The 27,760-nt window shown below is 40.5% G+C and overlaps 1 protein-coding gene and 1 long non-coding RNA gene across 6 annotated transcripts in view; one reads left to right on the forward strand and one right to left on the reverse strand.

The window, feature by feature from the left end:
• Window positions 1-703, reverse strand: part of LOC150058305 (uncharacterized) — a 41,005-nt gene extending 40,302 nt beyond the window's left edge. For 3 of the 4 annotated variants that reach the window (XR_016536868.1, XR_016536865.1, XR_016536867.1), the window contains exon 1: window positions 558-616. This is a non-coding gene — a long non-coding RNA (uncharacterized LOC150058305). Of the gene's footprint in view, window positions 1-557 lie in introns of all 4 variants that reach the window. The other variant, XR_016536866.1, reaches the window with a different exon arrangement.
• Window positions 704-911: 208 nt separating this feature from the next.
• On the forward strand, window positions 912-22,309 carry Golph3l (golgi phosphoprotein 3 like). Of its 2 annotated transcripts, XM_090341074.1 has the most exons (6): window positions 912-1,091; window positions 1,532-1,663; window positions 3,929-4,117; window positions 15,193-15,324; window positions 16,776-16,890; window positions 19,391-22,309. In XM_090341074.1, the coding sequence occupies exons 3-6, from the start codon at window positions 3,935-3,937 to the stop codon at window positions 19,816-19,818; spliced, it is 858 nt and encodes a 285-aa protein (XP_090197200.1). In that variant the 5' UTR covers window positions 912-1,091; window positions 1,532-1,663; window positions 3,929-3,934; the 3' UTR covers window positions 19,819-22,309. The 2 variants fall into 2 exon arrangements, with proteins under 2 accessions (XP_090197200.1, XP_090197201.1); XM_090341075.1 differs by lacking the exon at window positions 1,532-1,663.
• The last annotated feature ends 5,451 nt before the right edge of the window (window positions 22,310-27,760 follow it).

Raw genomic sequence — 27,760 nt, forward strand, 5'->3', positions numbered from 1 at the left:
GGCAATTCTCAGATCTCAGCCTCCTGAGTAGCTAGTATTAGAGGCGTGAGCCACGGCGCCCGAGAAAGTCCAAGAGACTCTTATCTCCAATTAACCTCCAGGAAAAAAAACAAAAACAACGGAAGTGGCAGAGTGACTCAAGGGATAGATAGGGCAGTAGCCTTGAGCTGAAGAGTTCCAGGAACAGCGCCCAGGACCAGAGTTAAAGTTCCATGACCGTCAAAAAATAAAATTTAAAACAAACAGAACACAGTACTTTTGATATGTTGAACGACTGCTTTTGATGAGAAACCTGACACTTATTTCTAGCCTTACCATTTAAATCTTGGTCTAAAAACAATAACAATAAAAATTAACAAGACCCAGGTGGGGAATGTTAATATACGCATGATGGTTGAAATGATCTCATCAATACTGTTTGTAAACCAAATAACATCCACAAACTGACATAGATAAGGTTTTAAAAGAACAGTTAAGCCAAGGTTTAGCTGACAGAAAAAATCACTTTTTAAATGTTTATTTGTTCTTAGATTTATTGCTTGGATCCAAGCACTTACTTGGAAATTGTCCCAGTATGAATTGCTCTAAGTAACACACCTGCTTCGCTGAAATTGGCCAACGGAAACCTTTCACGATTGGCAGCCCTTTTTACTTCACTGAATGGTTTGATTGGCCGATTTAAGGGGGGTGGGGAGCGCAGCCCTCTTTCCTCTATTCCAGCAAGGCATCTTCATTGGACTGACCAGCTGTCACGTTGAACCCAAACCTGCCTCCTTTTGGTGATGTTTGTCTGGATCGCAACACAATAGCCTGGGGAGAGCCTCCCCTCTTAAGCTCCGATAGGCTAGGCTGAATCTTGGTGCTTTCTGATTGGTCCGATGAGGAAACACCAAGGTAGGTTGCCTAGTGATCCTAAGGAAGCTGATGTGTTATTCCCTCTCTGCAACGAAGGATCAGGAAGTTTGTGCTCTCTCCGTGGCTGAGAAGTTTGTCCACCTACTAAGACTGGGGTGGATGTGGGAACAGGTGTCTTCCTAAAATAGATCACAAGCTGCAGCCCGAGTCCAACTGTAACCCAGGAGTAACATCAGGTAAGCAACGGGAAAATTACATTTCCTAGTCTACCCTCCCCCCCAAAAAAAAGCTAATTAAAATTTTTTATTTTATAGGGAAAAGTTCGTTTTTCTTATGTATATATACTTGGCCATTTGTTGTTTTTTCAAGTAGGATTTGTAACTAGTAAAAAAAATATCAAAATTCCTCTTTTTCCACTCCTCCCCACGCACACACAAAATTTAAAGTTTTTGGGTTTGGGTTAGGAAATGATCCCAATTAAATGCTAGATAGTTCCCTAATGTATTTACTTCATAGTTTATTTCCTCCACTTTTTCTTGCCTCCCACTGAATACTGTATTTAAAATGCATACCCGTATACAAAGAATCATTTGTAAATCACTTCATTTGTATTTTATTTAAATGCACATATGCATTTCTGAGGATTCATTTTAATCAGTATATATTTATTGAGCAGTTACAACGTTAAAGACGTGCTAGTTGCTATGGAGAATGTAAAAAACCAAGAAGACAATATCACTACCCTCAAGAAGTTTGCACTTGAGACAGCCATACCAAAAGAGAGACTATAATCAATACTTTAAAGGAAGTAAGTATAAATAAAGTTCTGTGAAAGTACAGCTGAGAGAGAGACCAATTCTGGCTTGAGACATATAGGTAATGAAGAGACCAAGTCCCTCTTCATTAGGCCTTAAAGAATAGATAAAATTTAGAAAAGAAAGGAAAAAAGAGACCCTCAAAAAAGTACCATGGAGCAGAGGCAGAAAGAAAGCAGGAGACATGTTTAGGGTAAAAACAGATTGAAAACAATACTTATTTGGTAATAATAAATTTTGCTAGAAAGTAGAACAAGATTCAGTCATAATGGCTCTTAACTAATATTCTTTTTATCTCAAAGATATTACTTTGTGCAATTTCTGATTTTAAATATTTGTTTTATGCTATCTTAAGAATTAACATCTAGATTTGTATAAACTGATACATGTTAACTTTAAACAACTATAGTACAGAGCATAAGGCCATGTGTTCAACTCTTTTTTTTTTTCCCCCTTGCAGACTTAGAGATAGAGCTCAGCACATGCCTTTAACCCTGAGCTAAAACCCAGAATTTTTTTTTATAACAGAAATAATTTGCTAAAAATTTTAACTGTTTTTTTTGAGGCAAAGGGAGGTGGGTCCCTAGGTTTTGAACTGAGGACCTTCATGCTCGTTCATCATGCGTGTTTCACTGGCACTTTATCACCCCACCTGGGTCTTCCTGCATGCTAAGCAAGCACTCTACCACTAGGCCAAACTCTCAGTTTCTTTTGACACTCTTACTAATGGTTTTTGTTATTATTGTAGCTATTGTTGTATTTATAAGGTAGCTACTTAAAGCCTGAGTGCTAAGTGCTGACTGAAACTACTACACATGATTTTCTTACTATCATTTTCTAGCCTAGTGACCTACCAAGTGAATGCATGAGATGCATTGGGAAGAAAATATAAAAGCATATATTTTTTTTCTTGGTCTTCTTTACTTTCTAATTTGGTGCTATTTTGTGCCATTGAATATTTATAGGAGTTATATATATGTAATATATATGTATCTATTATATTCATTTGGCAGCTTGCTCATATTTTGCTGTGTAATCTCATTTAACTTGAAGATCCATTTTGTTTTGTTTGGGCCACTTTAAGGTTTGAATACAAGGCTACTCTAATACTGCTTCAGCTACTTGAGCCACATCCCACTTGGAAGTTTTGGGGGTTTAGTTTTGTTTCGGCAGTAGTGCTGGAACTCCAGGTGTGGGCACGGTTCCTTAGCTTTATTAAAGCTCAAGGCTAGCACTCTATCACGGGAGCCACACTTCCACTTCCAAGTTTTTTTTGGTGTTTAATTGGAGATAAGAGTCTTACAGATTTTCCTGCCTGGCCTGGCTTCAAACAGATTCTCAAATCTCTGCTTCTTGAATAGCTAGGATTTACAGGCATGAGTTACACCAAGTCTGGGCTTAGAAATCTGTTTTGTAAAAGACAGACAGATAAACCACTGTGGAATACTCTCCTGAGTTACAGGTTATACATAAGTCATGGGCTTGAGCTCAGGGCCTGAGCACTGTCCTTGGGATTTCTCAAGGCTAGAGCTTTACCACTTGACCCTCAGCACCACTTCTGGCTTTTTTCTACGTCTGTGGTACAGAAGAATCAAACTCGGGTCTTCGTGCATGCTATGCTAGGCAAGCACTCTACCACTAGGCCAAACTCCCGGCAAAGGAGATAATTTTGATTGGTCCTTAGAATTACTGATTGAACCAGGTGTGGTGGCTCACACCTGTAATCCTAACTACTCAGGAGGCTGAGATCTGAGGATCAAGGTTCAAAGCCAGCCTGGGCACCAAAGGACCTGAAATTCTTATCTCCAATTAACCTCTAGAAAAGGGAAGTGGGGCTTGGCTCAAGGGTCAAGCCTCCTAGCCTTGAAGAGCTTAAGGACAACACCCAGGCCCAGGGGTGGAGCCCAGGGGTGGGGCGATAGACTTGAACTGAAGAGCTCAGGGACACAGCCCAGGCCCTGTTCTAGCCCCTGACCCATAAAAAAAAAAAAAAAAAAAAGCATTCCTGACTGATTTCTTATCATTGCTGAGTGGTCTAAACTGTTGGGCTTTGGAAAAGATACTGGGATATACTCCCAATATTTCTAATCATTAATCTCTATACTTACATTAATAAGTACTTCCTATTTGTATACATTTTATTTACACAAGTATACATTTATGTATGCTTATAAGCATACGTATCTGCATTTAGCATTATTTATGTTATTTACATAAGTACACATTCAGATATTTTTAACTGTTCCCTCTAAAAATAGGTGAGAATGACCACTTTAACTCATCGTACCCGTCGTACTGAAGTAAGAAAGAACTGTGAAAAGAAAGTAGAAAATGAAGAAGACACTAGTCAAGACACGAGTCCAGATAATGAAGACTCTGGAGATGCTAAGGATATCCGCCTCACACTTATGGAAGAAGTATTGCTCCTGGGCTTGAAAGATAAAGAGGTAATGCAGTTAGGCTTTCTCAAAGATTCAAATACTGGAATGTCCTAGGAAGTAATCTGATGAAATGTTGTGAATGCTAGATTAACCTGAGAATTCCATTCTGGAGATGGAGGAATTTGGCAGTTTGCTGAGACTAAAAGTAAAAATCCATAAGTATAATTAATTTATATAATTGAGTTGAAAAACAGAAGATAATACAGCATCAAATGTCATACTTAAGGTAAAAAAAAGATTTCATACTTACAGTTTTTCAAGTCAGTTTGATGGAGATATCTTATTAAAGTAAGAAAGAATACTCATATTCAACTAGTTTTAACTTTGAGGAGAAAACAGTTTTAAAACAAAAAGATGAGGAACATATATGATTAGCTGTTTTAGGAATAAATGAATTGGTTTCTTATAGCAGGAATAAATTTTCCATTTTCTTCTGAAGATTTGGAGAAGTTAAATTTCAGCAGTTGATGACAATTTTTTTGTTTTTTGGCCAGTCCTGGGGCTTGAACTCAGGGCCTAAGCACTTGGACTTTTCTCAAGCTCTACCACTTGAGCCACAGCACCACTTCCACCTTTTTTCTATATATGTGGTACCGAGGAATAGAACCCGGGTCTTCATGCATGCTCCGCAAGCACATTACCACTAGACCAAACTCCCAGCCCAATTTTCAAAATGTTTAAGAAATAATTTCAGCTTTCCTTTTCTAAATTAATTAATAGAACATTTATTTTGTGTAGAGTTGGTCTTGAGATAATCTTTTTTTTTTTTCGGGGGGGGGGGGGAAAGGGGGTGGTGGTGGGGGTCATGGGGCTTGAACTTGGCCTGGGCTCTGTCCCTGAGCTCTTCAGCTGAAACCTACCACCCTACCCTTGAGCCAAGCCCCACTTCCCATTGCCTAGAGGTTAATGAGAGATAAGAGTCTCAGGTCTTCAGGTTTAATTCCTCGGTACCACATATAGAAAAAAGCCGGAAGTGGTGCTGAGGCTCAAGTGGTAGAGCTCTAGTCTTGAGAAAGTCCAAGGACAGTGCTCAGGCCCTGAGCTCAAGCCCAGGACTGGCAAAAAAAAAAAAAGACTCTACCTTTTGAGCCAGGTTCAATCAGATGTCCAAGAAAATCTTGAGTAAATACCATAATGAGAGCTAAATTTATTATTGACCTCCGTATTGAAAAATTAAAAAAACTGAAATATTACTTGATGTTAAAAATATGCTAAATTTGGGAGCTGGGAGTTTAGCCTAGTGGTAGAGTGCTTGCCTAGCATGCATGAAGGCCTGGGTTTGATTCCTCAGCACCACATACAGAGAAAAAAAAAAGCTGAAAGTGGTGATGTGGCTCAAGTGGTAGAGCTCTAGCCTTTAGAAAAGTCCAAGGACAGTAGTCAGGCCCTGAGTTCAAGCCCCATGACTGGCAAAAAAAAGGGGGAGGGAAACAAGCTAAATTTGGCTTTGATATTGTCCTTAACTAGAAATCATTTGGCTACATACTTCCAGTAGCATGTCTTCTTTTCTACATTGATTTCTTGACTTGGCAATAATCTTATTTCTAAGGCTTCATAGTTTATTGACTTACAATGTTCCTACATTCTTTTGTTCTGTTGAACTAGCAAGTTGAAGAATTTGGTCCATATATATTTCCCCCTGGACTTGAACTCAGAGCCTAGAGTTGTCCCTGACTTTTTTTTTTTTTTTACCAGTACTGGGCTTAAAGCTCAGGGCCTGAGCACTGTCCTTGGACTTTCTCAAAGCTAGAGCTCCAGCATTTGAGCCTCAGCACCACTTCCGGCTTTTTTCTATGTATGTGGTACCAAGGAATTGAACCTGGGTCTTCATGCATGATAGCCAAGCACTCTACCACTAGGCCAAACTCCCTGCCCCAAGTGGGGCTGAGCTTTTAAAGGTAAACACCACACACAGGTGATCATAACGACACACAGGTTGTTGTCACCTTATGACGTCGCTGTAGGATGCTCCTAAGTCAGTAACCACAAGGACGAAACCATCCAGCAGGTTAAGCATTTTTTACAAAACAGAATTTGCAGGCTAAGCTTGACAGTTTATCACAAAGGTATTAAGAGTTGTACACATAGTATTTCTGTGACACAGCAAAGGGCTGTGACTGAATGGCCATAAATCTCCAGGATCCAGATAATGTAAGAGGAAATTAAGAATGGTGCATAACTTCTCAGGGAGGGAGTCCAGAGCAGAAACGTGCGCGGCAGGGATAGTCCTGCTCTCTCCTGTTTCTCACAAGAAGGGCTGGGGGAGTAGCCAGTCCAATGCTGGGCTGATTCTGGCTCACTCTGTTAGCACTCAAAACAAATAACCAGAGGCCAGATCATACATGATATAAATGCAATTGGTGATAACCCAGGACTGACAGCTTCTCTGCACCAAGTTGTATAATGTACATGTAGAATTTAAAATTTTGTGTTTGAAATTATTTTTTTATTAATTTGTTTTACCATACTTGATAAAAACTACATGAGATAAATCCATAAATAAAGTTGTGTTTTTTATGAAGAACGTAAATAATCATTGTTACACAATATATTTCTTTTTTGTGTGTGTGCCGGTCTTGAGGCTTGAACTCAGGGCCTGAGCATTGTCCGTGGGCTTTCTCAAGGCTAATGCTCTACCACATGAGCCACAGAACCACTTCTGGGTTTTTCTCCTATGTATGTGGAACAAAGGAATCGAACCCAGATCTTTGTACATGCTAGACAAGCACTCATACCACTAGGTCAAGCTCTCGGCCTTCACAATATATTTCTTATATAATGTTGAGTAAAGAAGCCAGACATAAAATAATACTATATGATTCCATTTATGTAAAATTCAAAAACTATAGTATTTGAGGTATAGTTTTTGAGGTAGGTGATAAAACTATAACAAAAATAAGATAAGAGCTGGGCAAGGTAGCTCATGCCTGTAATCCTATTCAGGAGGTTTAGATCTGAGGATCAAGGTTCAAAGCCAGCCTGGGCACAAAAGGAATTGAGACTCTTATCTCCAATTAACCTCTAGAAAATGGGAAGTGGGGTTTGGCTTAAGGGTAGGGTAGTAGCCTTGGCCTGAAAAGCTTATGGACAATGCCCAGGCTCAGGAGTAGGGGAGTAGCCTTGAGCTGAAGAGCTTAGGGACAGTGCCCAGGCTGAGTTCAAGCCCCATGACCCACAAAAAATTAAAATAAAAAATAAGGTAAGACCAGGTACTGGTGGCTAATGTCTATAATGCTAGCTATTTAGGAGGCTGAGACTGGAAGGATATGAATTTGAAGACAGCTCTAGCAGAAAGTCCAAGAGACTCCATCTCTAAACAACAAAAATTACCAGGCTAGAAGCTCATGTGGTAGAAGATTCTCATAGTGAACCCAGCCTGAGCTATATAGCAAGACACTGTCCAAAAAAAGAAAAAGATAAGTACAGTTTTTTTGTTTTTCTTGTTTGTTTTTGTTTTTGCAGTTCTATTTGTTTTGCCATTCCTGGGTCTTGAACAATGGGTCTGGGCCCTGTCCCTGAGCCTCTCTGTGCTCTGCCACTTGAACCACATCATCACTTCCTGCTTTTTCTGTGATAATGAGGAATTGAATCCAGGTCTTCATACATGCTAGGCAAGCACTCTCTCACTAATCCACAAACTACTACTAAATTCTCTATCAGCTGTAGATCGTAATTTATTTAAAATGGAATGTTAGAATTAAAAACATGTTAAAGCTGGTAAAAAGAAATCAGTAATCAAAAAGGTTTTAATAATCAATTACAGTAAGTGCAGTAAACAACTTTTCACAAATTGACTATAGATGAAGAAAATTGGTTTTGTTTTTTGGTCACGGGGCTTGAACTCTGGGCCTTGGCAATGTCCCAGAGCTCTTTAGCTCATGGCTACCACCCTACCCCTTGATCCACAGAGCCACTTCCAGCTTTCTAGTGGTTTATTGGAGATAAGAGTCTCAGGGTCTTTAGTACCCTGGCTGGCTTTGAGCATCGATCCTCAGATCTCAGCCTCCTGAGTAGCTAGGATTACAGGTATGAGCTACTGCACCAGCGAAAATTGTTCTTCTTAGGAGTGGCTGATTCCTAAAACTTTTTGTTAAAATGAAAAGATATAAAAGTCTAACTTAGGGTCATTACCTGGTTTTGCCTTATAGTTTCCTGATTACACAAAATGAATAGTTTTGTCAGTAGTTATTGTCACTGTAAAAAGGGCAAATGTGTCAGAGGACTTGTTGGTCAAGTTTTTAAAATTTGGTTTGTGTATTTACACAGGCTATTAAAAAGAGAGACAGGGAGAGAACATTTACTTTGTTCTTTATTGCATTCAGCCATGTAAGTATGAAAGTGTTTACCATTGTATAAAAGGAACTAAGAACAAAGTCCTATTTTGCTAGGAAGAAAATACAGCTTAAGATATTTCACTGAGAGCCTCTTAAAACTCTAAAATGCACAATGTTCTTTTCTAAAATACCTGATTTTGATATTACAACAAAGCTACCCCCTTCAATCTTGACTTTTGACTATAACCACTGAGTATATACACTTACTATGAACCTTTTCATTTCTTTTGTTCTCATCATACTTGATGGTTTTATAACTTGGGGTTTTCAGATTGTTTGCACCTTTTCTTGACTGATCTGTGACGAAAGTAACAACTCCTTTTTATGGCCTTATCTCCAAATATAGTCACATGCTGAGGTATCAGAGAATATATTTCCACAAATGAAATTTGAGAGAATATGATTAAGTTCATAACAATGACTTACAAAGGTTTGTGGAAGCAACTGTATGTCTAGAGTACATTTTATCCTCCAGAAGTCTTGTTTAAATTGTATAATAAAAGCTGGGTTTGATGATGCATACCTGTAATCCTAGCTTCCGGATATGGGAGCAGGAAGATCTTAAGTTTGAGGACAACCTAGGCTACTTATCAAGACCTTGTCTCAGCCATGGGTGGGTCAGGGTCAAACGTGTAATCCTAGCTACTCAGTAGGCTGAGATCTAAGGACTGGGTGATTTGAAGCCAGCCTGGTTAGGAAAGCCCATGAGACTCTTATCTCCAAAGAATCAGCATTAAGTACTGAAGTAGAGCTGTGGCTCAAGTGCTAGCTTTAAACAAAAGAGCTCAAGGGCAAGCTAAGGCCCTGAGTTTGAGCCCCAAGACTGGCATTTAAAAATGTTTTTTTAAGACCTTGTCTCGGGGCCAGGAGTTTGGCCTAGTGGTAGAGTGCTTGCCTAGCATGCACGAAGACCCGGGTTCAATTCTTCGGTACCATGTACATAGAAAAAAGCCAGAAGTGATGCTGAGGCTCAACTGGTAGAACTCTAGCCTTGAGAAAGTCCAAGGACAGTGCTCAGGTCCTGAGCTCAAGCCCAGGACTGGCAACAACAACAACAACAAAAAAACCCCAAAAAAGACCTTGTCTCAAAGAGCAATAACAGGGCTGGGAATGTGGCCTAGTGGTAGGAGAGCTTGCCTAGCATGCATGAAGCCCTGAGTTTGATTCCTTGGTACCACATACCTAGAAAAAGCTAGAAGTGGTGTTATGGCTCAAGTGGTACAGTGCTAGCCTTGAGCAAAAAAATAATAATAATAATAAATAGATAAATATAAAGAAAAAGCTGAAGGACGGTGCCCAGGCGGAGTTCAAGCCCTGGGACTGGCTAAATAAATAAATAGAAGCTAACAGTAAACAAACAACAAAGATATTTTTTTTTCCCTTCCTAACTAAAATATGCTTAATCATCCCAAAGAGCATAAGGGACAGGTAAAAAGATGAACTACTATATATAAGTGCTAGGATACAGGTACCAAAAAAAGATCTATAAGAATATGAAGAAGAAGCCGGGCGGTGGCTCACACCTGTAATCCTAGCTACTCAGGAGGCTGAGATCTGAAGATCAAGGTTCAAAGCCAGCCCAGGCACAAAAGGACAGGCCCAGTTCAAGCCCCATGACCCACAAAAAGAAAAAAGAAAAGAAAATGAAGAAGAAGCCAGGCGTGGTAGCTCATGCCTGTAATCTTAGCTACTCAGGATGTTGAGATCTGAGGATTGTTGTTCAAAGCCAGCCCTGGCACTAAAGAAGAGACTCTTATCTCCAATTAACCAATAGAAAATGAGTCCAAGCCCTATGACACCTCCACCCCCCCACACACAAAATATGGAAGAAGAAAGGGTATTAATATGTGAAAAGCAATGCTCTGATGAATGAATGTAACTGTAACCCCTCTATACATTATCCTGACAATAAAATAAAATTAAAAAATAAAAGAATGTGGAAGAAGAAATTAATTAGGATTTACTCTTTCTTGTTTTCCTTTTTCTTTTTCTTTTTTTGTTAGTCATGGGGCTTGAACTCTGGGCCTGGGCGCTGACCCTGAGCTCTTTAGCTCAAGGCTACCTACAACCCTATCCCTGGAACCACACAACCACTTCCCATTTTCTAGTAGTTAATTAGAAATAAGAGTCTCACAGACTTTAGTGCCCTGGCTGGCTTTGAACTGCGATCTTCAGATCTCAGCCTCCTGAGTAGCTAGGATTACAAGCCTGACCAATGCGCCCAGCAGCCCTTACTCTTTTTATTCTGTCTTCACCTGTTCACAGTTGTCAAGGTTTTAAGGTGAACATAGAAATAGAAAACAAGGGGCTGGGAGTTTGGCCTAGTGGCAGAGTGCTTACCTAGCATGCACAAAGACCCAGGTTTGATTCCTTAGTACCACATACACAGAAAAAAGCTAGAAATGGTGCTGTGGCTCAAGTGGTAGAGCTCTAGTCTTGAGAAATCCCAAGGACAGTGCTCAGGCCCGGAGCTCAAGCCCAGGACTGGCAAAAATAAATAGAAAACAATATTGATCAAAGAATCTAGCATTTCAGGGGCCGGGAGTTTGGCCTAGTGGTTAAAGTGCTTGCCTAGCATGCATGAAGACCCGGGTTCGATTCCTCGGTACCACATACATAGAAAAAAGCCAGAAGTAGTGCTGAGGCTCAAGTGGTAGAGCTCTAGCCTTGAGAAAGTCCAAGGACAGTGTTCAGGCCCTGAGCTCAAGCCCAGGACTGGCAAAAAAAAAAAAAAAAAAAGGATCTAGCATTTCAAAGATACTGTTTGTTAGACTGTGCTCCTTTGGTGTATTTTAGTTTTGCTTTTTTTTTTATGTCCCTCATCCTTTTTTTTTTAATTAAAGAATTTATTAATATTGATTTTTATATCATATTTCAAATGTCATGTTTAACAAACAAGTATTCAAGAAGGAACTCTATATACAATCACTGGCATTTAGATTTTAGAACATAATTAAAAATAAGCTGAGTGTTTGTATGTCATAGATACATATTCATCTATGTAATAAAACATTCTGAATGAAAGGTAAAGCAATTTAAATGCTGAATCTTCAAATTGGAGACAGGGAGATTGTTCTTCCTGGGATTTTTTTTCCTAATAAAATGTTTTTTCACTGTGGCTAATTTGTCAAGGTTTTGGAAATCATAAGTTTTTGTTTGGTTGGTTAGGTTTGTTTGTTTTGGTATGTTTTGCTAGTCCTGGGGCTTGAACTCAGGGCCTGGGCACTGTCCTTGAGCTTTCTCATGGCTAATGCTCTACCACTTGAGCCACAGCACCACTTCCAGCTTTTTCTGTCTGTTTTAAAGTTGACAGTCTCTTGTACAGTTATCCAGGTGCTTGTATACAAAGTTTAGAATTCTCCATGTGTATATTTATATTTTTTCTATTGTATAATGCTTAGTAAAAATAAGTTTTTTAAAACTCATTTGGAAATATGAGTCTTGATGGCTCATGCCTGTAATCCTAGCTACTCAAGAGGCTGAGATCTGAGAACTGAGATTTGAAGCCAGCCTAGGCAGTAAAGTCCATGAGACTTTTTTTTTTTTTTTTTTTTTTTTTTGCCAGTCCTGGGCTTGGGCTCAGGGCTTGAGCACTGTCCTTGGACTTTCTCAAGGCTAGAGCTCTTCCGCTTGAGCCTCACCACCACTTCCGGCTTTTTTCTATGTACGTGGTACCGAGGAATCGAACCTGGGTCCTCATGAATTCTAGGCAAGCACTTTAACCACTAGGCCAAACTCCCGGCCCTCCATGAGACTCTTAATCTACAAGTAATCAAAAGAAAAAGTCAGAAGTGGTACTGTTGTTCAAGTGGTAGAATACTAGCCTTGACCAAAAAGAGCTTAGGCCCAGAGTTTAAGGCCCAGGACTGGCAAAAAAAAAGAATCATTTGGAGAGTTTACATGTTATGAATTGTTGTAATAGGTAAAGGTAATATTCAAAAACATGATTTCTAAATCCTGGGCTCCATTGTGCCTTTATTTGCAGCGCTTCTCATTTATAGTTGTTGATGATCTGACAGTCACTGAAACAGAAGTTATACATGGTCAGACACATACCAAAAAACTCTTTTCCGCTGAGCAGAGGCTCACCCCTATAATCCTAGCTACTCAGGAGGCTGAGATATGAGGATCAAGGTTCAAAGCCAGCCCAAGCATAAAAGGACTTGAGACTCTTATCTCCAATTAATCTCTAGAAAACAGGAAGTGGGGCTTGGCTCTAGAGTAGGGTGGTAGCCTTGAGCTGAGGAGCTCGGGAACAATGCCCAGGCCCAGAGGTAGAGCAGTACCATACCCTTGAGCTGAAGAGCTCAGGGCAGTGCCCAGGCCGAGTTCAAGCCCCATGTCCTTCAGAGAGAGAGAGAGAGAGAGAGAGAGAGAGAGAGAGAGAGGGAGAGAGGGAGAGAGGGAGAGAGGGAGAGAGGGAGAGAGGGAGAGGGAGAGGGAGAGGGGAGAGAGAGATATTTCCCTCCGGTTGCTTTAAGTATTGGTTGTAATGTTTGCACACCTGTTGAGATGTATATTCACCAGGATTACATATGCTATACCTAAATAGAGTATGTGTTCTGAAGTAGGTTACAATTTAACCTTAACTGGGCCACTTAATTGTATAAAATCAAACATTAAACCCAAAAAAGTAGTCTCACCCTTCCCTAAAGAATATGTTTGAGACTGGCAGAAAAGGAAACTAATCTCTTCCTTAAGTTGAAGATCAGACCATCAGGAAATTTGGAGATGTCTAAGGAATGTTTATGATTCAAACTGAGTTTTTGCTAAGTTAATACATTTTCTTTCAATAGTACATTTATGCAATCAAGAAATGTTGATTGAGCAACTAGAAATGGATCAAAAGGCAGAGTACCAACCGTGAGGGAAAAAGCCAAGCAAGACCCTAAGGCACTTGAGTTCAAGCCCCAATACTAGCAACTAACAACAATAATAATAGAGGCTCAGAATGTAGTTTTTACAAAATGAAACCTTGTCAAAACAAAAAATTTGGGGGCTAAAAAAAATGGGGGCTAGGATTTTGGCCTATTGGTAGAGTGCTTGTTTAGCATGCACAAAAACCTGGATTTGATTTCTCAGTACCACATACATAGAAAAAGCCAGAAATGGTGCTGTGGTTCAAGTGGTAGAGCTCTAGCCTTGAGAAAGCCCAAGCTTACGCCCTGAGTTCAAGACTGGCATGTATATGTGTGTGTGTGTGTGTGTGTGTGTGTGTGTGTGTGTGTGTGTGTGTATACGTATATATATATATATATATATATATATTTTTTTTTTTTTTTTTTAATCCACAGGGTGGGTTATTTATTTTGTGATGGTACTGGGGCTGGAACTCAGGCCTGGAACTTGTGCTCCTCTTTCTTGCCCACAGCTGACTCACTGTCACGTGAGCCATCCCTTTAAGTCTGGCATAGTTCTAGTTAGTTGGAGATGGAGTCTCCAGGCTTTGTCTCCGGACTCGTCTAGTCTTTCCTTCCATGAAAGGCTTTAGATCTGGATACTTCAAATTTCAGCCTCCTGAATACGATTACAAGTATGAGCCATGTTCCAATTCCTCCATACCACATACATAGAAAAAGCCAGAAGTGCAGCTGTGGCTCACGTGGCAGACCACTAACCTTGAGAAAGCCCAAGGACAGTGTTCAGGCCCTGAGTTCAAGCCCCATGATTGGCAAAAAAAATAAAATAAAATGAAAGTTTCAAAGCTAAAGAAAAATAAGTTCACAGAATTTTCATCAAACTTACATGGTCTTTCCATTTAGACTTTTTAGCTCCTATGGCAGTGTCTCTTGTCTTATGTCCTGGTATAGTCCGTATATAATCAAGGGAGGAACTAACACAAAAGTGCTTGCTGTATTACAGGTGCAAAGTTCCTTGCTTTCTCACGTATTTTTCTCTCATTTAATTCTCACAGCAACCTTTTAGAAAGGTTAATTAAACTCAAGCACTTCACTAATCAGTGGGTCTCTATGGTGCCTTCCATCAAAATAGCTTGCTGGGCTGGAAATGTAACTCAGCAGTAAGAATTCTTGCTTAGCATGTGCAAGTCTCTGGCTTCAATGCCCAACACAACTCACACAAAAAGCTTACTAATATATATTTATGAGGAATAAGAAACCTAAATGGCTTAGGCATTTTTTTTTCTATCTGATACATTGTACTCTATTGAAAGTATCATGGAAATTTTTTTTTAAGTCAAATTTCTGCTGGGTGCTGGTAGCTCACACCTGTAATCCTAGCTACATAAGAGGCTGATAAGGTCTAAGGTTCAATGTTTGAAGCCAGCCCTGGCAGGAAAGTCCATAAGACTCCAATCTACAATTACCCACCAAAAACCTGAAGTCAAGCTGTGGCTCAAGTGGTAGAGCACTAATCTTGAGCAAAAAAAGCTCAAGGACAGTACTCAGGCCTTGAGTTCAAACCCAAGGATCAGCATATATACACACACAGGCACACACACCAAAATTCTTATCAAAATTAAAATTTGATTTTCTAATTACCAACTAATATTACAGGAATTCACTAAGGAGCATAACATTGTACAGGTAGATAAAGAGATTAAAGGAACATTCTATTATCTCATTCTGTCCTTTGCTTTTAGTTCGTGTAATGGGATGTGAAATAGATCACACACCCACACACACCTCATTCTGAGGACGTACTCCTTTCAGAGGATTCTCTCTAAAAAAATTAATAAATAAAATAAAGTGAGAAAATTCTTCCTGTTTTTTTTTCCCCCTTTGCTAGGGTTACACGTCTTTTTGGAATGACTGTATATCCTCTGGCCTGCGAGGGGGCATCCTGATAGAGCTGGCCATGCGAGCGCGGATCTGTCTGGAACCCCCTACCATGAGGAGGAAGCGACTGCTAGACAGAAAGGTACTGCATCCTCTATGAGCGTCTCCTTGTTATTATTATTAATTTACTTTATTGTGATTATAGAGGTGATGTACAATTACTCGTGTAATTGCAATCCTTTTGTACAGTAACTTGGGATTCCTCATTTTGTGAGCATCCTCTTTTAACTTAAGAAAAGTCAAATGCAGGGGCCCAGGAGTTTGGCCTAGTGGTAGAGTGCTTGCCTAGCATGCACGAAGACCCAGGTTCGATTCCTCAGTACCACATACATAGAAAAAAAAGCTGGAAGTGGTGCTCAAGTGGTAGAGCTCTAGCCTTGAGAAAGTCCAAGGACAGTGCTCAGGCCCTGAGCCCAAGCCCAGGACTGGCAAAAAAAGAAAAAAGAAAAAGAAAAAGAAAAGTCAAATGCCAACAGTACAATTTGAAAGAATGAGATTTGAGTCTTTAGACAAGATAAATATCATTGACTCAACTGTCCCTTTGTCTAACAAGTTTAACTATCCTATATCAGAGGTTAAAAAACAAAGTATCTTTAGTCTAAAAAATTAGAGAAAGTTGCTGGGCGCTGGTGGCTCACATCTATAATTCTAGAAAGTTCATGATTTTTGCTTCTTTCTTTTTGTTGTTCCAGTCCTGAGTCTTGAACTTAGGGCTTGGGCAATGTAGTGCTCTACCCCTTGAGCCATTGCTCTACTTCTAGTTTTTGTTTTGTTTTGTTTTGTTTTGCTAGTCCTGGGCTTGAGCTCAGGACCTGAGCACTGTCCTTGAACTTTCTCAAGGCTAGAGCTCTACCACTTAAGCCTCAGCCCGACATCCAGCATTTTTCTATATATGTGGTACCAAGGAATTGAACCCGGGCCTTCATGCATGCTAGGCAAGCACTCTACAACTAGGCCAAACTCCCAGCCCTCTACTAATAGTATTTTTGTGTGTTTGTTTATTTATTTATTTATTTATTTATTTATTTATTTTTGCTGGTCCTGGGGACTAAACTCAGGGCCTGCTCACTGTCTTTGGGCTCTCTCAAGGCTAGAGCTCAACCACTTGAGCCACAGTACCACTTCTGACTTTTCCTGTGTATGTGGCACCTGGGAATGAAACCCGGGTCTTCGTACGTGCTAGGCAAGCACTCTACCACTAGGCCAAACTCCCAGCTCTACTTCTGGTTTTTTTTGATGGTTAATTGGAGATGAAGAGTCTCTTGGTTTTTCTTACCTGTGCAGGCTTCAACTTTGATCTGATCAAAGTTTCATGATAATTAGGATTACAGGTATGAGCCACTGACCACTCCACTTCAGATTTTTTTTTTGTCTTCTCTCTATCAGCCCATATACACTGGAAATTTATTTTAGTACAGGGACAGTATATTTCTTTATTTTCTGTGACAACAAATCAGTAATGTATATATCATATATTGAAAGATTTTAACTTGAATGAAGCAGGAAAGTCCTTTGTTTCTTCCTTTCTCAAAGGTATTGCTAAAGTCAGATAGCCCAACAGGTGATGTTTTACTGGATGAAACTCTCAAACACATCAAGGCAACAGAACCCACAGAAACTGTCCAGACATGGATAGAACTACTTACTGGTAAGATAACTCAAAATGATTCACAAATTTCACACTTGATTATCTTTATCCTAACTAAACTTCTTTTTTTTTTTTCTTTGTTGGTCATGGGGCTTGAATTCTGGTCCTGGGCGCTGTCCCTGAGCTCTTTACCTCAAGGCTACCACCCTACCTCTGGAACCACAGCACCACTTCCTGCTTTGTAGTGATTAATTGGACATAAGAGTCTCAAGGGGGTCGGGAGTTTGGCCTAGTGGTAGAATGCTTGCCTAGCATGCACAAAGATTCAGGTTCGATTCCTTAGTACCACATACCCAGGTTCGATTCCTCAGTACCACATACTTAGAAAAAAAAGCCAGAAGTGGTGTTGTGGCTCAAGTGGCAGAGCGCCAGTCTTGACAAAGTCCAAGGACCCATGCTCAGGCCCTGAGTTCAAGGTCCAGGAGTGGCAAAAAAAAAAAAATTCTAAAGGACTTTAGTGCCCAGACTGGCTTTGAACCTCTATCTCAGAGTCCCCATAGCTAGGATTACAGGCATGAGCCAGCCCACCTGGCCTAACTTTTTCAATGTATCTATCTTTTGTTATCTTATCCTGAAAGCTCTCTCTTGGTGTTTTTTGTTTTGTTTTGTTTGTTTGAACTCAGGGCCTGAGCACTGACCCTCAGCTTCTTTTGCTCAAGGCTAGCACGCTACCATTTGAGCCACAGTGATACTTTGAGATTTTTCTGTTTATGTGGTATTGAGGAATCTGACCCAGAGCTTCATGCATGCTAGGCAAGCACTCTACCACTAGGCTACACTCCTGGCCCTGTAATAAATTTTATGTGGTCATACATACATACTCTTTTTATGAGCTCCTGTGCTGTCTTTGGTTTTTGTGCCTGTGTAAAACTGACAACATAAAATGATATATTCCTTTTTTTTTTCTTTTCAGCTTGTAAGGGATTTGTTTGTTTTTCTTTAAACATTTAGTGCAATTGTAAATAAAGGCATCTTGTAGCTGGGTGCCAGTGGTTCATCCCTGTAATCCTGGCTTACAGTTCAGAGCCAGCCCAGGCAGGAAAGTACATGGGACTCTTATGTCCAATTAACCACAAAAAGCCAGAACTGTAGTTGTGGCTCAAGTGGGAAAGTACAAGCCTTGAGCAAGAGCTGCTCAGGGACAGTGACCAGACCCTGAGTTCAAGCCCAGAACTGTCACAAAAGGCTTTGCTTTGTGGAAAATACTGAAATTATTCATTCATTTTATTCACTTGTTTTAGGATTTATTCAGAGCTGGGAGCCAGGAGCATGAACTAGTGGTAGCATGCTTACTTAGCATGCATCAAGCCCTGGATTCAATTCCCCAGAACCATATATAGAGAAAAAGCCGGAAGTGGCACTGTGGCTCAAGTGGCAGAGTAGCCTTGAGCAAAAAGTGTCCAAGGACAGTGCCCAGGCCCTGAGTTCAAGCCCAGGACTGGCAAAATTAAAAAAAAAAATCATTCATTGCTGGATGTAATGGCACACTCCTGTAATACCATTACTTGGAAGGCTAAGGCAGGAGGATTGTTTTAGTTCCAGCCCAACCTGAGCTAAGTCTTTTTCAAAACGGGATAGAGGTGTTCCTTAATGGTAAAGCATAGTGGCCTAGCCCTGAGAATGTGTGTGTATACATACATACACATACCCACACACACATGTTCCTTTCTGGATTTTGTTCGTTTCATCTAAATTATCAATTTATCAGCTCATGGTTTATAATATTCCCTTTCTGCCTCCTTCCCTCCTTTTGGCATTATAAAATGTTTTTCTTACGAGACTTCAAAGTCAGAATTGTTCTTTGATCCACAAGCTTCACAGTGAGTATTGTATTAGGAAGCATGGAAACATCGTTTTCCTTTGCTACACTAGAGTTTGAACTCAAGCTTTCACATTTGCTGATTGTACACTTGAGGGTAACCTTACTTCTTTTGGTTTTAGTTATTTTTCAGGTAGGGTCTTGCTTTTTGTGACCAGACCAGCTTCTTGAATCCTAATCCTGGAGTAAAAGTTGTGTTATACAAGTATGGAAAGGGAAGCTGAGCACTCTCAGCTTTACTAACCTTAAATAATATGTTCAATATAAGAAAGAATCAGAGCTGGCCATGGTTGCTCACGCCTATAATTCTAGCTACTCAGGAGGCTGAGATCTGAGGATCATAATTCAAAGCCAGCCCAGGTAACTAAAGTCCGTGAGACTTTTATCTCCAATTAACCACCAGAAACTCGGAAGTAGTGTCGTGACTCAAGGGGGGGGAGGGTAGCCTTGAGCTGAAGAGCTCAGGGACAGCTCCAAGGCCCAGAGTTCAAGCTCTATGACCTACAAAAACAAACAAAAACCTATACTGTAAAAGACAAAGGAGTCAATGGACTGGGAGTGAATAGAAATCATTCATTTATTCTTTAAAAATGTTAGCCATTCAAGATTCCAAATAATTGATTTTGTTTTTCATTTTGTTTTCCTCTGTCCTTTCGTTATGTCCTACTTTTCCCCCCTTAGGTGAGACTTGGAACCCCTTCAAATTACAGTACCAGCTGAGAAATGTACGAGAGAGAATTGCAAAGAACTTAGTAGAGAAGGGCATTCTAACCACAGAGAAGCAGAATTTCCTCCTGTTTGACATGACCACTCATCCAGTGACCAACACAACAGAGAAGCAGCGATTAGTGAAAAAGCTTCAAGATAGTGTACTAGAGCGGTGGGTAAATGACCCTCAGCGTATGGACAAGCGGACTCTAGCCCTCCTGGTACTAGCCCACTCCTCCGATGTACTAGAGAATGTCTTCTCCTCTCTGACAGATGACAAGTATGATGTGGCAATGAATCGAGCCAAAGACCTAGTAGAACTGGACCCAGAAGTGGAGGGGACAAAGCACAATGCCACAGAGATGATCTGGGCTGTGCTAGCAGCCTTCAATAAATCCTAAAGCCAGCAGTGGGTCTCTTCCTTGCCTCTGCTGGCTGGTGACTATTAGAGACCCTAGACTGAGTTTTATGTAATGAATGTTTCCATCATTTTTTTTCCTTCTTTTGTGGCAGATCATGACTTGGGGAAAGCAGCGTCAGGGCTTCTCCATACTCTGAGCATTATGAGAAGAGTTTTTCCTCTGTAGTTTCACTCCATAGATGGTGAGCCCCTCACCCCTAGACACACACCACAAACGTACTCTCCCCTTACTTGGTTGCCTTTCATCAATTATGCTTTTGGTAAAACAAGTGGTGTTTCTCCAAAAATAGAATGAGTGAGATGAAGAGCAAACTGTTTATTACATTTTCCAGAGTTTGTTTTCTATCTTAAATATATATTTTCTCAGTCTTTGTCTCAGACTCTGTTAAATGATGTAGTTTGTTGAAATAACTGGCTCTGAGTGGGGGGCAATGGAAACTAAGCTAGTTTTTTGAGAAGATGGTTTCTGGGATTATATGTCTTGCTAGTGATTTTCTCACCTTTCCTTTTCTAACATAATGAAAATATCTGACTTGATTACCTGAATACCACAATCTTAAAGCCAGAAATATATTGTATATTCCCTCTTAATGTTATTCTGCTCCCTCATTCATAAAGTTCAAAGTCTAAATGCATATATATATATATATATATATGTTATCTTAATCCTCAGAAGGAAAATGGCATGAGAATTTCCATCCTCTGCATATAGATTAAACATCTGTGCTCTTACTGAATTGAGGGAATTGTACATTTCAGTTGTGGAATAATAGCACCCTGAGTCCAGACAGTATATCTAAAAATCTCATATCATCTTGTCCCTTAATTTTTACTTCCTACACAAATTGATTAAATTCTTCCTATTACAAGAACTGTAGGAATAGTTTCGTCTATCTTTAATCGAAGATACCTTCCTAGTTATGTCTTATTTCAGTACAGCCATCAAAATGGCCAAATCATAGTGTTTTTTATTTCGGTGAAGAGAAGTTTTAAGAAAGTTTCTCATGCCTGTTATCCTAGCTATTCAAGAGGTTGAAATCCAAGGATTGAGATTTGACGACAGACCGGGCAGAAAAGTCCCCATGAGATTCTTATCGCCAATGAGTCACTCAAAAACCAGCAGTGGCATGGTGGTTCAAAGTGATAGATTAATAGCCTTGAGCAACACAAGCCCAGGGACAGCACACAGGCCCTGAGTACAAGCCCCACCATAACCTATCAAAAAAAAAAAAAAAAAAAGTTTCTACCCAGTGCTAGTACTCATGCCTGTAATCTTAACTACCTGGGATGCTGAGATCCTAGGATTGTGGTTTAAAGCCAGCCTGGGCAGGAAATTCTGTGAGATTAAGCACCAAAAAAGCTTGAAGTATGCTGGGAGTTTGGCCTAGTGGTCTTCGTGCCATATACATAGCTACCACATACATAGAAAAAGCTGGATGTGGTGCTGTGGCTCAAGTGGTAGAGCTCTAGTCTTGAGAAAGCCCAAGGACAGTGCTCAGGCCCTGAGCTCAAGCAAAGGACTGGCACAAAAATAAAACTAGAAGTAGAGCTGTGGCACAAGCCTTAGGCATACAAGAAGCTCAGGGACAGTGCCCAGTCCCTGAGTTGAAGCACCATGACTGGCACACACACAAAGAAGAAACAATATAAGGCCAAGATTAGGGGATATAAAGAAGACAGTGAGCCGTGCTAATGTCAGATATTTATTATATTTTCTTTGGATCCTACTTGTTGTCTACTATAGAGAGGAAGGCTAAGAATGGGATAAAACAGATATCCTCCTGATCAGAAGTAGTGAAATGGTAATAATTGCATCTGTGCTCCCCAAACCTACCTAGCCCTACAAAAATTTTCCAGCTCTAGCTGCACATGGTGGCTTACGCCTATAATTCTAGCTACTAAGGAGGCTGAGAGCTGAGGATGGCAGCTAAAAGCCAGCTTGGGCACTAAAGACCATGAGACTCTTATCTCCAAGTAACCACTAGAAAACCAGAAGTGGTGCTATGGCTCAAGGGGTAGGATGGTAGCCTTGAGCTGAAGAGCTCAGGGACAACTCCCAGGTCCAGAGTTCAAGCCCCACGACCGACAAAAAATAATTCCAACTCTATTTTAACTTCAGTTAATAGAAAATAAAAATTATAAATCAAAACATTCTAAGAGATGGAGCAGAGTTGCCTCTATCAAAATTCAAACCGTACTCTAGATATTGTCTCTACCTGGCCTAGCTTTTCTTCCAATCTAAACAATTCGACATGAACTGAAACCAGGTTTCCCTGTAGAAAGCTTTGTCTTAATTGGAAGATAGAAGTTGAGTTCTTGCAACTCTTAGTGTTTATTTTTATACTGTATGTCCATAAAATGAGGATTTCTTCAGTTTGAATCTGCATAACACTAACTGCCAAATATCTCATTTAATGTATATGGCCTTCAACATTTCTGTACAATAAAGATCAGTAATTGTCTCTCTGGTATCTGTGTGTACAGCTTTATAATTCCATTTTTTTCACTAGAAATAACTTTCCACAGCCAGGCTCTGGTGGCTCACACCTGTAATCCTAGATACTCAGGAGGCTGAGATCTGAGGATCATGGTTCAAAGCCTGCCTGGGCAGGCTGAATCTCTTATCTTCAATTAGCCACTAGAAAACCAAAAGTGGTGCTGTGGATCAAAATGGCAGAGCACTATTCTTGAACAAATGAGCTCAGCAACAATTCCCAGACCCCAAGTTCAAGCCCCATGATCAAACAAAAAAGACAGGAAGGAAGGAAAAAAGGAAGAAAGAAAGGAAAGGAGGAAGGGAGGGAGGGAAGGAGGCAAAGAGGAAGGGAAAGAAGAAAAACTTTCCAGACTGGAAATGTGGCTTAGTGGTAGAGTGCTTGCCTAATATACATGAAGCCCTGAGTTCAGTTTCTCATTACCACAAAGACAGAAAAAGCCAAAAATGGCACTGTAGCTCAAATGGTAGAATACTAGCCTTGAGTGCAGAGAAGCTCAGGGACAGTGTCCAAGCCCTGAGTTCAAGTCTCAAATAACTGCACAGAAGGCTAGTAACTTTCACTTTATAGTAGCATACATACCAGCCTCTGCTTTTTCTTTCCTCCTCTTCCTCTTCCTCTTCTTCTCCTCTTCCTCCTCCTCCTTCTCCCTCTTCTCCCTCTTCTTTTCCTTCTCCTTCCCCTTCTTCTCCTCCTCCTCCTCCTCCTCCTCCTCTTCCACCCCCTTCTCCTCCTCCTCCTCCTCTTTTTTTTTTCAGGCAAGGAACCCATATTTATTTGATGTCATATTTAAGCAAACATCAGATAATAAAATCCTTATGGAAGAGTTAGCTTTTCCCTATCCTATTTTTTTTTTAGTTTCACACTTTTTTTATTAAAGAATTTATTAACATTGATTTTTACATCATATTCAAATGACGTGTTTAACAAACAAGTATTCAAGAAGGGAATCTCTATATACAATCACTGGCACTTAGTTTTTAGAACATAATCAAAATTAGGGTAAGGGTTTGCATATCATAGATACGTATTAATGTAATAAAACATTATGTCTATAGAGTCATAAGTTTTTAGGTCTATGTAGTGTTTATATTTCCTGTACCATGTCCATATCATTGGGTATGTAAATATTGAGTCCTCGCTCTTGTACTGTTTGGATTTAATAGCCACATAGCGTCTTTTGTTCCTTAGGTCTTCACTTGTTTCACTCAACATGATTCGCTCTAGGTTCATCCATTTCCCTGCGAATGCCATTATTTTATCTTGTCTGTTGGCTATGTAGAATTCCATTGTGTATATATATATATATATATATATATATATATACACACACACATTTTTTGTATCCATTCATCTGCAGTAGGGCATCTGGATTGTTTCCATCACTGGCTATTGTGAATAGTTCAGAGATGAACATAGCTGAGCAGGTGTCCTTATCATATCTTGGGTCATGATGTTCAGGATAGATGCCCAGAAGTGGTATGGCGGGATCATAGGGAAGGTCTATTTTCAGTTCTTTAAGAAACCTCCACACTGCTTTCCAGAGTGGCTGAACTGGTCTACATTTCCACCAGCAGTGTAGTAAGTTCCTTTTTATTCACAACCCCATCAGCATCTGTCATTGTCTGAGTTCAAAATCTTGGCCATTCTTCTTGGGGTAAGGTGGTATCTTAGGGTTGCTTTTATTTGCATTTCCTTTATGACCATGGATGATAAACATTTTCTCATATGCTTTTCTGCCATTTTAATCTCTTCTTTTGATAAGTCTCTCTTTAGTTCCCTTGCCCATTTAGTAAATGGTTTGTTGGGTTTGGGGGGAGATTAGTTTCTTGAGTTCCCTGTAGATATTGGATATTAAGCATTTGTCAGATGTATTATTGGTAAATATCTTTTCCCAGTTGGTTGGCTGTCTCTCTACTTTTGTGGCTGTGCTTTTATCTGTGCAGAAACTTTTTATTTTTAGGTAGTCCCATTTATCGAGTCTCTCTCCAATCTGCTGTGACCCTGGAATTCTGTTCAGGAATCTTTTGCCTGTGCCTGTATATTCCAGTGTCTCTCCAACTCTATCATGTAGCAGTTTCACGGTTTCTGGTCTGACATTGAGGTCTTTGATCCACTTTGAGTTAATGCTTGTGCATGGCGAAAGGCTGGGGTCAGTTTTTAGTTTTCTGCATCTGGCTGCCCAGTTTTGCCAGCGCCAATGATTGAATAGACTGTGTTTGTTCCACTGTATATCTCCTCAATTGCTTTTTTATTATCTTTCTCCCAGAGTGGAATATACTCAGGTGCCTGATTTATTTTGTTTTGTTTTGTTTTGTTTCTTTTTTATTTTATTATTATTTTGTCTTTTCTTGTTTGGGACCTGGGACTAAACCCAGGATGTTGCACATCCACTGAGCCACATCCCAGCCCAACACACCCCTTTTTGAGCGGGTTATGTCTTTATGTGGGTTCTCATTTCCTCCCAGATCCCTGAACTAGGTACAATCTGTTTATTTTTGGCTTCTCATTGTAGCCAGAAGGACAGTCACATCACCACATCCAGCTTCTTCTATTAACAGTACTAGAGTTAGAACTGAGGGCATCGCACTTGCCAGCCAGCCCTTCTATCACTTAAGCCTCACTTCTAGTCCTGCTTTTTGGCTGGTTATTTTGGAGACCAAATCTGGCAAGCTTTTCTGCCTTGTCTGGACCTGACCATTTCATTTCCCTCTTTCCACCTCTGGAAATCTGGCATTCCAGGTCTGGCTCCTAGTTATTCCTCTTGCTAGTTTCTCTCTCCCACTCCTCGTGTCCTCAACCGGAGGGCATGGCCCTCCAAGCCTTACATATGCAGTCCTCTACCTTGTCTTTCCTTTCCCTTCTGCCAGTCTGCAGTCTTCCCATTCATCCCATTGTCCCCATTTAGAGTCTACCACCTCGGAAACCTTCCTTAGCCTACGCCACAAGAAATGATCCTTAAACATGTAGAATACAACTCACTCAGTAAGAATCACATAGCTATGTCTGTGCCTTGGCAAGGCACACCCAAATATTTCTGTTGATATGTGGCTCCCATCCAACACCGCTTGCTTCACCTTGCTCCCTAATCGTAGGCTCTAAAACCGGAAGCGCATAGCTTCACCTTGATGATGGGACTGTGACAACCGTGTCACATCAGTTACTAATTATAATCAGTACACGACAGAACTTGTCATACCTATAATTTCGCTCTAATGATGCATGATACAAATTGAAATTTACCTCACACTGAAACCTAGGCTTTGGCGTCGCTTAGTTCTGCCAACGCTGAGCTGCTGCTGCTCTGTCTACTGACACTTCCAGTTCTTCTGCTCTTAGATCACAAAACTAGGTCTTTCTTAGACTGGAGGCTTGGGGAACAGCAGCCAGGAACTCAGAGACAAACACTATTAACCAGTAGCACTGTGGCTCAAGTGGTAGAGCACTGGCCTTGAGCACAGAGAGACTCAAGAACAGAGTCCAGGCTCTGAGTTCAAGCCCCAGGACCAGCAAAAGAAAAAAAAAGAAAACCTGTTGATTCCCTCAATGCATTGCCCAAATTCATCTCTGCTTTACTACTAAATATTTCTAATTACGTCTTCACTCTTTAACATCTTGTGATTGACCTTTGTCCACTTCATTTTTAACGTGTATGTCATGCTTCGCATAGGCAACCTCTGGCTTTCAATGTATCTCCTCTTTTCTATCATCATTTGTCTCTGCATCTCTTGTCAGTTTTACCTAGTTTCCTGCCTTGGGACTATTTTTTTCTTCTTTCTCTTTTATGATCCTATTTACTCTGACATGTTTACTTACGTAAAATCTCCAAATTAGTGCATATTTATCCTGTATTTTCTCCCAAATTCTACAACTACATTTCCCAGAGCCCTAAAATTTCAGACATGGAAAATTCAAGGATCGTTTATCCTGTGTTTACCTACCTATCTCTACCAAGTAGCTGTCATTCAAACCAGTGTTTCAAAACTGAACACCACATTTTCTCTTTGCCTCCAGTTCCACTCCCAAACTAATTCCTTATTATTTTTTTTTTTTTTGGTCGTGGATCTTGGACTGTGGCCTGAACACTGTGCCAGAGCTCTTCAGCTCAAGGCTACACCTTACCCCTTGAGTTACAGTGCCACTTCCAGTTTTCTAGAGGTTAATTGGAGATAAGAGTCTCATGGTCTTTAGTGCCCGGGCTGACTTTAAATCATGATACTCAAATCTCAGCCTCCTGAGTAGCTAGGATTACCGGCCTGAGACACCTCACCCAAGCTTCTGCCTCCTCCTTTTTAAGTTATTTCTCTAACTTTTTTCATGTATTTTTAATTGTAATTACTAGAAGAGTTACATTATATTCACCAGATAGAAGTTGCATTACTTCACAAACATTGATATCCTTTCTCATGTCTTGGTCCTCATTTCCCTCCCTCCCACCCCGCCCCTCATCTTGTTTTCCCCCCTTCCTTACTCTATTTCTTATCTTTTTTTTTTTTGCCAGTCCTGGGCTTGAGCTCAGGGCCTGAGCACTGTCCTTGGACTTTCCTAAGGCTAGATAGAGCTCTACCACTTGAGCCTCAGCACCACTTCCGGCTTTTTTCTATGTATGTGGTACCAAAGAATGGAACCCTGGTCTACCACTAGGCCAAACTCCCGGCCTCCAACTCAATTTTTGTAATGGCAGTTCTGCCACACTCTGGCTTCATCTCTACCTGGTTAGTTAAGTCTTTAAGTTTCATTTCCAGCTAGTTATTGTGTTATGCTGGAGTTCTGGAAGCCTTGTCCCGAAAGACCATCAGAGACCGTCACCATTGTAAAAGCAAAGGAGTCTTTATTGCAGGCTGGAGCTTGGGTCTCCCACGCACACGACCGCAACCCATGATGCTGAGAGGCCCCGAGCCCAGGGGTACAGCACCCTTTATGCATTTTTGGAGGGAAAAAGCAGGGGCTGAGCACACATCACAGTACTTTGAACTGGTTGAGTGACACCACTAGGGTGACTCAAGAGGATGCGAGCTAAACTTGAGGGTTTGTGGTCTAGAAAGTGATTGCCAGACTCCAGGAGGGGCTGTTCTGGTATTGTAGAGATAAGCGCCATCTGTGGTTCTGGGAATTGTTCTGCACTAGGCTTTTTCCTAGCAGTAGGGCAGAAGTGGGAGAAGGGTCACAGCACAACATAGGGCCTCAGCAATAAGGCAGTGAAGGGGTTACAGAAGCAGAATTAGCACTTAGTTAGTGACTACAGAATGGTGGTTACAATTTTTAGCCTCTCAATTGGTGGCTCACACCTGTAGTCTTAGCTACTCAAGAGTCTGAGATCTGAGGATTGAGGTTGTAAACCATTTCAGGCAGTTTGAGACACTCATCTCCAATTAACCATCAAATCCAGAAGTGAAGCCGAGGCTCAAGCAGTAAAGCAGAAAGCCT

This window comes from Megascapheus bottae, chromosome 10 (assembly GCF_031878675.1).
Source record: "Megascapheus bottae isolate mThoBot1 chromosome 10, mThoBot2.hap1, whole genome shotgun sequence".
Lineage (NCBI taxonomy): Eukaryota > Metazoa > Chordata > Mammalia > Rodentia > Geomyidae > Megascapheus > Megascapheus bottae.